The sequence below is a fragment of the Oryzias melastigma genome, linkage group LG12 (genome assembly GCF_002922805.2).
Source record: "Oryzias melastigma strain HK-1 linkage group LG12, ASM292280v2, whole genome shotgun sequence".
Taxonomy (NCBI): domain Eukaryota; kingdom Metazoa; phylum Chordata; class Actinopteri; order Beloniformes; family Adrianichthyidae; genus Oryzias; species Oryzias melastigma.
The window spans coordinates 13,557,068-13,566,294 of NC_050523.1; the positions used below are offsets into that span (position 1 = coordinate 13,557,068).

Here is a 9,227-nt window from a genome sequence, read left to right on the forward strand (position 1 = left end):
CAGCATCTGAGCATTTCTGTAACATCACCAAAAACAAAACAGATTTTTAATAAGTGGTTTGAATTCTATCCAAATTAAGACCATAAAGTAAAACGTGTTTATATTAAGTAACATCAGTTCATGATATATTTGTAACAAAAATAAAGTTATGGCTTTGTCTGAACAGAGAAACTTTGCCAAATTCCTTTAGTCTCTTTGAGAGACGCGAGTAAAAACAGTTGCTAATCACAGTCTGTGTACTTCTACACCCTTCAGCAGTGAGGTCAGGATACCAAAGAAACTTAGGGAGTTTAAGGGAAAAACAAAAACCTTAAGTGCCAAAGTGAACATGAGCCAACACGAGCGTTACTACTTCACAGAAGTATGCACACACAACAGACGGTAGGTCTTGGAAGGCAAACTGCGTTCTGTTCTGCTACTTGCCCTCACGTCGTTGCATATGACTTGGAGAAGAAGGCGGTCTGATACTCATGCATCCACGCAAACTCAAGTTTTATATACATGGGAAAAGCATCAGCCGATTCGTCCTCCGAGTCGATCCCTTTAGCGCCTTGAGAAACTCGTAGGTGTGTCTGCAGCCTGACGGGAGGCGGGGTTTCCGCTCCGCCGGCTCGCTCGTCCCGCGGCCCGTCCGTGTGCGTCACGAAAACTGTTCTTTTTGGATGGGGCATAGATTCTTTTTGCTCTTTTTTTTCCCTGAGGATTTTTTATTTTTATTTTCAGTCACTCTTCGGCCCTTTTTCCACCTTCTTTTGGACTTTTTGGCGAACAACATTCAGCGTGGTAAGGAAGTTTCCCAGAAAGAGAACGAGAAACGTCAGCGCCAGCATGAACACCTGAAAGTAAACGACGAGTTAGAACAGATATGGAATTCATAGATTTTAAAATTACAAAAGTTTTAACTGCACTTAGCAATAATAAAAAAAAAAAAACAGTTTTAAACAAAAGCTTGCATTTGCACTTAGTTTTTCAGCTGTTGATTTCTTTCCACGTAAAAGCATATTACTCTTTCAAGCCCCACTCCAATGAAAACTGCATTTTTGACATATTCTTGTGGACTTTATTATTATTATTTTTTGATGATAGTTTATTCAAATTGCTGTCTCCATTCTGATGCATCCACTTGCAGACAAATAGATCCATGTACGTCTTTCCTCGTCTTGAGTTGGAATCGGACTCAGAACTGTACGGCTGGATAGCAAACAATATTGCTCGCCATTTTTGTTGCATTAGTAACGTTGGGGTGCGAGTCTGAGGGGCTGTAAGCTAGCAGGAAAGCATGTAAACAGAGAGCTCTCAGCAGCGGGGAGGAAGATGGGTGGGGTTACTCTAGTCAACGGTCCCTCCCACAACTCAGAGGTGAAATTCTATGGAACTACTGGCACAAAGTGTGTCCTTGAAATCGACTGATTTTTTATTTTGGCTAAAAAGAGTATAATCATAGTTAATGACGACTGAGAATGCTTTAAAAATAGATCAAAAGATGATCGGAGTGAGTCTTTAAAGTATACATCATCTGCTTTGATTTTTATAATAATTTTTCCATTTTTCCCATCAATACAAAAACGTATTCCAATATTTATACGGTTTTGAAAATACAGTATTCCTTCACTATACTGGTTCAAATTTCACAGATTTTTTTTCTGAGCAATTTTGCATGCTTTTTTTGTTCTGCATCCTGATTGGCTATTAACCTCGTCAATCAATCTCCTGTGTGTCTCCAGTACACAATGCTTTCAGTTTACAGAAACTATACAACTCTATCAGATTTATGTTTTCATTCTATACTGGACTTATTTTTTTTAATAAAGTTTTAACTTTGAGAGTTTAAACAAGAGAGAAAAGTGTGAAAATGTTAATATAAGCCTGAGAAAAGTGTAAATTGAGTTCTGCAGCCTTAAAACATCTTTGTAGATTTCAACCATCACAGGTTATTTTAACTCCCAGTATAAAAGAGGGAACACTGTATAAACAAATGAAAAAATGTCCCTTTTAAACATTTTCTTTTGAAAGTGTTTATTGTTTAATATTTAACTTTCGTGTTTATAATGTGGCCTTTACCTGCCACTCCTTACAGCCTTCGTGTCTTGCCAAACGAAACAATATCACTGAGTTGTACAGCTGCCAAAACTGCAAACAGAGAGAACAAATGATCTTTCAGGAAAAGAATAAAACAATGTCAACATTAAAATGCAAAACATTTTGACAGTGCGTGATGGTTTGCATGTCTCCGTGCTTTTGTTTAATGTTAAAAGGTCAACTGGACAAACTTACGTGGCCAAAAAAGAGAAAAGGCAAAAGAAAAGTGAGTCCTCTCCACATCCAGGACTGGAATCCCTCTGCAGAGACAGTCATGACACGCTGATGTTTCTGTTATCTCTACACAACCATCTGACATTAGAGCTGACTTGAAGAGGACAGCTCAAGGGGGCCACACTCGGGTTACCAGACATCTGCACTGCAGCGCTGATGTTTGCAGCTGTCACCGCGTCTCACCTTTACCCCATTTTTTTTTTTTGAGCTTGTAGCTGCCTCAAACGATTAAAATGACTTCCACCCGAAATAGCTTACTACTCACCCACTGTGAGGTCCAGCTGATTCCTCTCTCCTAAAGCGCGCAGCCGGTATAAGCAGCCGCTCTGATAATAATACTGGAGGAACTGAACGAAGCCTGTGGGACGAACATTTGGGAAAAAGGACCAAACAGTTAGAAAAATGACAAAATTCTTAGATTTGCAAAACTACAATAAAACAATCAACTTTCTGTCTCTATGTCAACTCTGTTTAAAATATTAACATGCTTTCTAGTTTTGGATAGAGGTTTTTTAGAAAATGTGAAACAATTATAATAAAAATGGTCTAAATAAACAAAAACATTTTAGGTATTTAAAGAAAAGATCAATAAAAAGTATTAGGTCCACCCTTAAAGAAAAAAAATATATAGTCCAACGAGATAAAAAGAAGTTTTAAAACTACAAGAAAAAAATATTTTTAAAAATCACAATTATTCAAGGACAAAAGTATGATTTTTTTAAAAAATAAAGTTGTAAATAAAGCTTTGTATTTCGTAAAAAGAAATAAAGTTTTTGAGTAATCACATTTATATATTTTTTAAAACAGGAATAATATTTTTCTTCACATCTGTGGTGTCTTTCCAACGCTGTAAAAGGCAACTGTATTGTTTGTTCATGACATAAAGAAAAGAAGAAGTAAAGCAGATTCAACGAGTTTCTATCCGATCTGAAACATTTTAAAAGTTTAAAACATTAAAAAGCATCAAAAAGCACAACTTTTTGATGTATAAATGCATGACTTTTTTCTCATTAAATGTTTTTTCTTGTAATTTTGAAGCTTTACTCTCAAATAGTTGCTTATGTTTCATTTTTATGGTGACCAAAATACTCAAAGAGTAAAACCATGTCAACCTTAAAAAACTTATTTTAAGTAGTTGAGGTGCTTTTAATTTAACTTAAGAGAAATTAATTGTTCCACTAATAGTATGAATAGCTTCTGAACTCATTTGAACAACTAGAAAGAAAAAAAATGAAAGACTTACTTTGATAAATAGAGAAAGCAAGGAACTGACTTCGAAACATTTGATACATTGGTCCCTCTGGCCTGCAGAAACAAAAAAAAAAAAAAAAAAACACATTTAGACTAAATCACCTTGAAGCGTCTATATCAAATGTTTCTAGAATCATTCTACTACGAGAAAGCTCACCAGGTTAGCATAACCCCTGACAGAAAGGTGGAGACGTAGTGGTGAGACACCCACCACCCTTTGATCCTTTAAACACAAGCAAATGACATCATCTTTATGCCAAACAGTGAGAAGGAATGATACGTTATAAAGAAGAGATACCTTGAGCCATTGTTGATGAGGATGCTTTCCCTTATGGTCAGTGTGCAGTAGTACCACACCAGCAAAAAGTTGAAGATTTCATCCGTGACTCTAAAAAGGAATAAATTAAAATATATTTATTTTGAAACAATATTTGTACAATAAATGTAAATAAAAATGTCTCTCACCGGCAGTTAAGAAAGAAGAGGCAGGTTATTGCTCCAAACATCAGGATTATTGTCATGTACAGTTTGAACTTCTCATACTCGTCTTTGTAGGCAAACCTGTGATTTTAGTAAATGAAGAGGAGCATGATGGGAGTGGAAGAATCTCAGACGTTAAATATTTTGTAGCTAAAAACGGTCACATACTTTGCCTGGTTACTGAGAAGCGTCACATTCACATTGCCCAGGACTAAACTCAAGTAAAGGCTGCAAACAAAACAAAAATGTTACGGATTAAAGATAATATTTTCTATCACTATAACAACAGGGCCAGCATTCTTACCCATTTTTCTTTGGTAAATATGCTTCCATATCAAAGAATACATGCTCCCTTTCTTTGATTTGGGTTTTGATGTGCGTTAGTAATGTAAGCTCTTTTTCATCACAAGTTTGAGAACTCCTGTGAAAACAGAAACAGAACCATTTATTTACACCTTATTTTTTTTAAGTTTATATATTTTTTTAACTATTTGGGTTGAAAAAATAAAAGCCATCCTTGAAAATTAGAGGGGAACTGAAAACATGAATTTAAAGAGGTTCCTACAGCTTTATCCTCATCTATACTCACTTGCTTAAACTGCGCCTCAGGTCTTTCAGAGACTTTCGCTGTTTACTGATGGCGCCGCTGCACGTTGCTTGAAGACTGGTGAGCTCCTCCAGCTTTTGTCTGTATATTTTATGAGTTTCCTAGAAAGCAAAACAAATACAGAGTTGAAAAAAGTTAGCGAGCATTCAAAATGGGTCTATTTACAGCAGAAAAAGAGCATTTAACTTATAATAAACAAAACAGGAATGGAGTCATCTATTGCTACTGCAGACTTTTAGATAATTTCTTACAGAATAAAAACTTATTTTCTAAACTGGGTTTCTTTACTTACTTAATCTTAAATCTTATAAAGAGAATATATACCAGAAATGTAAATATACAGCTTTGTACACATAACCATCATATTAACAGACTGAAATCTGAGATGAAGAATTTATTTTAAGCTAAACTAGAACTGGGTCACCTTTATTTTAGTAGCAAAACAGTAGCTCTGTCATCACAGTAAGACTGAGCGGAGTCCTCTGTGGTTAAACTGCACAGTCAGCATAGATAATCCTCTCATCTGAGGTTAGGGACTCGCGTCCAGCCCCCCTCAAATGATTCGCATGTCTCGCCTTTGACTGTCATTCCATACGACTCGCTATCCTCACATGCAAAATCATCTGAATAAGTGGTGGAGCTCAGTTTGTGGATGGCAGAACAAAGGTCACATTACTTATGACATAGTAGATTTTGGCCGTTATGAGATCAATATTGCAGAAGTTCTCTGGATTCTCTAAAGATCGTTTAGACTGCCTTTTTTTTATTTAACTTAATTTAGTCAAATCCTTTTACTTGATTATGCCATTTGTTACTGCTGAAAACTGATCTAAAAATACTCGAGCCCAACAGAACAGTTCATTCAGAGGATAAACCAGCGAAGCAAAACCATATTAAAATGGTCGGTACATAGACTAGTTTCAGAACGCCTGGAGAACTTTTGCCTGACATCGCCGTATCTAGTACGGAATAGATCTATCAAGTTAGACTTAAGGGTAAAATTGATGGCTTAAGGGTTTTGCAAAATACCATTAAGGTTACTCATTTCATTCCAAGAAAGAGGAGAGTAACATGAACAGCTCCCTACTGCTCTGCCAGCCTCATGTTCCACTGAAGCACATTGTGTTCTGGCTACAAAACATGTTCCAAGGAGAACAGTTTAAAAATACACAAAACGTACATCATAAAAAAAGAAAAAAAAAAAAGTTTTATAAAGGGGTGAAACTCAAAACACCATCAGAAATAGAACGTCAATAGGACTTTAACGCATTGCCTGTTGGACTAACCCACATTTTTTTTTATTAACCAACCATGTGTATTCTAAGAATCCAGAGTGTGCAAGCTCAGCTGCGTTTGACGTGTTTGTGCAGCATGATCACTTTGACAGTTTTCTGTTTTACTTTGGCAAATGTTTAAGTTCACATGACCAGTGAGGTGACTGCATTTCACAATGGGTCAGTCACAGATGTTCACAGGATCAGTGGCCTTAAGGAGGATGGACACATGTCCAGAAACCAAATGATAATCATTTAAGAAGAGAAGATGTATGCTTTAGTTTATTTTTTAAGTAAAAAAGTGATACAATAAAGCGTTTTCATTTCTCTCCAAGCTACTTCTTTCAATTTAAAACTCAAACTGAAAAGATGAAATAAATAAACAATAAAAATGTATATATTGACACATGTAGCATACCAATCTAACCTGAGAATAAATGCTTAGAAATATCAAGAGAATAAAGATAGTATTGGGACAATAAAAGCAGGCACACATTTTAAACTATTATAAACTAACAACGAAATAGATTTGCTTTGGTTTTCTTTACTATTTCATTAAAAGAACCTGAAAGTAGCTGAACTTGAAGTGTCTCTGGTCTGATGTAAGCTTCAATTTAAAAACCATCAGTCATCATCTTTCCCTGAGGAGCAGCTCTAGATTATATTTTTGATGACAAAGACGGGACACAATTTTAATTTGCTAGCGGTCCATGCTAACACACTTCAAAGTAAACACAACAGACCAAAAAGTAAATTTAAGCTAGCATTTTTTTCCCTAAAACAAACTGATTTGGTAAAAGAATAAAATTGGTATTTTTTTATTAAAAATTCATAAAATTAAATGATATAATGCATTTCACACAAGTTATGTAGAAACGCTTTTATCGATTGCACGATATGATTGGTTAGCTTAAAAAGTAGCTGCTCTTCTGCGGCAAACACACTAGCAACAAGAGAACGCGCAACCTGCTGCTAACGCTAGCAGCTACAACAAAATAATTTAGTAAAGTTAAAATATTTAAATGTCCAGCAAGAGCCTACTAGAGTCATAATGTTAGCTATTACGGTACAGCTAATGACTTCAAATTTAGGAATAAGCTGAGGATGAATGGGAAGTAGCAAGAAACCATAAACTACCGTAGCCGCGACAGTACCAACCAAGTACGGCACGCGGCTGCCTGAAAACCCCCAAATAAACCGAAGCCCTCGTTCGAGTGACCCCTCTCACCTGTAACTGCTGATATTCGTTGTCTATATCGTCCCATTCCGCCTGCAACTTACAATTTGACATTATGAAATAGCGGTCAGTGTTGAGGACGCATGCAGCCACCACGAATGCCTCTTCCAACAGGATACTCCGTCCCACTCAGAGCCTTTTTTTTTTATTGTGCTGCACTGCGCCTGCGTAAACCCAAAAAGGTTCACTCGAACCGGGAGTGAACTTCAGCTCAGCTTTGTCTCGTCAATAAATCCGTTTACCAGTCATTCAGGTTTACTTAAACAGCTGCCATGCCCACGAGAAACATTTAATATTGATGAGAAGCAATTAGCTAATATTGGATTTATTTTATCCAATCACGGAGCGTGTTACTGTTGCTAGGAGACGGCGGACACAACTGTCCTGTCGCGAACTCACATCCAAACCTTTCTGCTTATTATTGCAGCACCACGCCAAAGAAATCTGTTTGGAAACGCCACTTTTTGTATTTTAACATTTTCTATGTAAGTATAACTAAAGTCATGCATATTTTGCAAAGAAACAAAGTTTATTCAATTAGTTTAGAAAGCTGTTGAACTCTTGGGACTCGTGTAATCCCTCAACGATTAAAAAACATTTACAAAATATATTTAACTTGAACAAGAATGTATAAAAATAATTTGACACTTGTGCTTGCAACAGTTGCATAAAAAAGAGTCTTTGAATCTTTGATATTCTGCGTTTTCAAAGTCAATCTTGAAACGTTTGTACATCAAAACAAAGTGTACATCCTAACTCAACAGAAATACTATTTAATGATACAAAATACTTATTTGTCAGAAGGAAACTTGTAATTCTTTCCGTTTTCATTAAAAACTTAGATTTTTGTTGCTTTCATTGACAGAATTAAGAAAGAAAACTCTTTTGTCTGTTTTATTTTATAGTCTGAACTAACTCAACGCTCTCATTCCTTTTATTTTTCAGTTTTGTCAAGCACTGCGTTGCCATGTCTTTCATCAAACCCTCAAAACCAGACCCTCCATCCTCAGCTTTAAAGGAATCCATGACACTAAAATCTGGATTTCGACACACAGTGTTTTCCCTCAATGGAAATAAATACACCGGGGAATGGCAGGACAACAAGAAGCACGGTTAGATGCAGCAGATTCATATGTTGTAATGAAACTTTTAGGTTTTTTTTTAGTGCTACTTGTTGCCACAACTCTTTTTTCTTTCTTTTTTTGGATTAAGGCATTGGAACTCAGATATGGAAAAACACTGGAGCCGTTTACAATGGTGAATGGAGATTTGGCAAATATGATGGATATGGCACCTACTATGTGTTAGAGCCTGAATCAAAAAGTTATGTGTGGAAGTACGATGGAGAGTGGAAAAATGGAATGAAGCATGTATGTATTCAACCTTTTTTTTGTCCCACACACACATAGTTTGGCACCCATTTTTAATGAAACTTTTTGGTATTTCTCAGGGCTACGGGATTTACTTTTACAATGACACGGCAGTGTATGAAGGAGAGTGGAGCGAGGGCCAACGCAGCGGGCGGGGAAAAATGTTCCACGAGAACGGAGACGTCTATGAGGGAGAGTGGATGAATGATAAGAACCACGGGGAAGGAAAACTCTTGTTTGGTAAGAACGTTTATCTTCAGTTTATACTATTTATTGTGAAAAATAAATACTCAACTACACTTGTGCTCCAGCAAATGGAAGCTGGTATGAGGGCTCCTGGAAAGACGGCAAGAGGAATGGCAACGGGAAATCTTACAATTCTGAAAAAGGCCTGCTTTATGTAGGTTTCTGGGTAGACGGAGAAGCAAAATGTGGAACTTTATGTGAATATGAAAAGGACAAAGCCCCAGAGCCATCAAAGAGTACATTTCCAAAGGTAGTAAAAAGTGTGCATGGTATATTTTGCACATTTGTGTAATCTATTTTCAGCTAATTATACCCTTTCTTTATCTCTTCCTTAAAGCTTCACTTGGTGGACTCAGAGCTGGTTTTAAAGGAAGCTCAGTCAGCTTATCAGTCCTGATAGACACGCCCACTGATGAAGAATAAACACCAACAGAATTATTTATTCTGTG

General features: G+C 36.5%; 2 protein-coding genes across 2 annotated transcripts; one reads left to right on the forward strand and one right to left on the reverse strand.

The window, feature by feature from the left end:
* Positions 1–24: 24 nt before the first annotated feature.
* tmem120b (transmembrane protein 120B) lies at positions 25–7,391 on the reverse strand. The gene is made up of 12 exons (XM_024299324.2): positions 7,154–7,391; positions 4,634–4,752; positions 4,349–4,465; positions 4,213–4,272; positions 4,030–4,125; positions 3,863–3,952; positions 3,722–3,787; positions 3,557–3,618; positions 2,579–2,671; positions 2,275–2,339; positions 2,062–2,130; positions 25–836 (listed from the first exon to the last, which is right to left on the reverse strand). Exons 1-12 carry the CDS (start codon positions 7,214–7,216, stop codon positions 720–722), a joined length of 1,017 nt encoding a protein of 338 aa, XP_024155092.1. The 5' UTR covers positions 7,217–7,391; the 3' UTR covers positions 25–719.
* Positions 7,392–7,504: 113 nt separating this feature from the next.
* Positions 7,505–9,220, forward strand: morn3 (MORN repeat containing 3). Its single transcript, XM_024299328.2, has 6 exons — positions 7,505–7,647; positions 8,108–8,274; positions 8,375–8,532; positions 8,613–8,772; positions 8,844–9,028; positions 9,116–9,220. The coding sequence occupies exons 2-6, from the start codon at positions 8,130–8,132 to the stop codon at positions 9,173–9,175; spliced, it is 708 nt and encodes a 235-aa protein (XP_024155096.1). The 5' UTR covers positions 7,505–7,647; positions 8,108–8,129; the 3' UTR covers positions 9,176–9,220.
* Positions 9,221–9,227: the final 7 nt, after the last annotated feature.

What these genes read in the sequence shown, in the direction of transcription:
- tmem120b (XM_024299324.2), bottom strand. Translation starts at nt 7,216, where the DNA reads ATGTCAAATTGTAAGTTGCAGGCGGAATGGGACGATATAGACAACGAA. An exon ending in CTCTTCTTTCTTAACTGCCG is followed by an intron (nt 3,953 to 4,029) that starts GTGAGAGACATT and finishes ATTCCTTTTTAG; the next exon opens with AGTCACGGATGAAATCTTCA. An exon ending in TCAGGGGTTATGCTAACCTG is followed by an intron (nt 3,619 to 3,721) that starts GTGAGCTTTCTC and finishes TTGTTTCTGCAG; the next exon opens with GCCAGAGGGACCAATGTATC.
- morn3 (XM_024299328.2), top strand. Translation starts at nt 8,130, where the DNA reads ATGTCTTTCATCAAACCCTCAAAACCAGACCCTCCATCCTCAGCTTTA. An exon ending in GGAAAAATGGAATGAAGCAT is followed by an intron (nt 8,533 to 8,612) that starts GTATGTATTCAA and finishes GGTATTTCTCAG; the next exon opens with GGCTACGGGATTTACTTTTA. An exon ending in CAAAGAGTACATTTCCAAAG is followed by an intron (nt 9,029 to 9,115) that starts GTAGTAAAAAGT and finishes TCTTCCTTAAAG; the next exon opens with CTTCACTTGGTGGACTCAGA.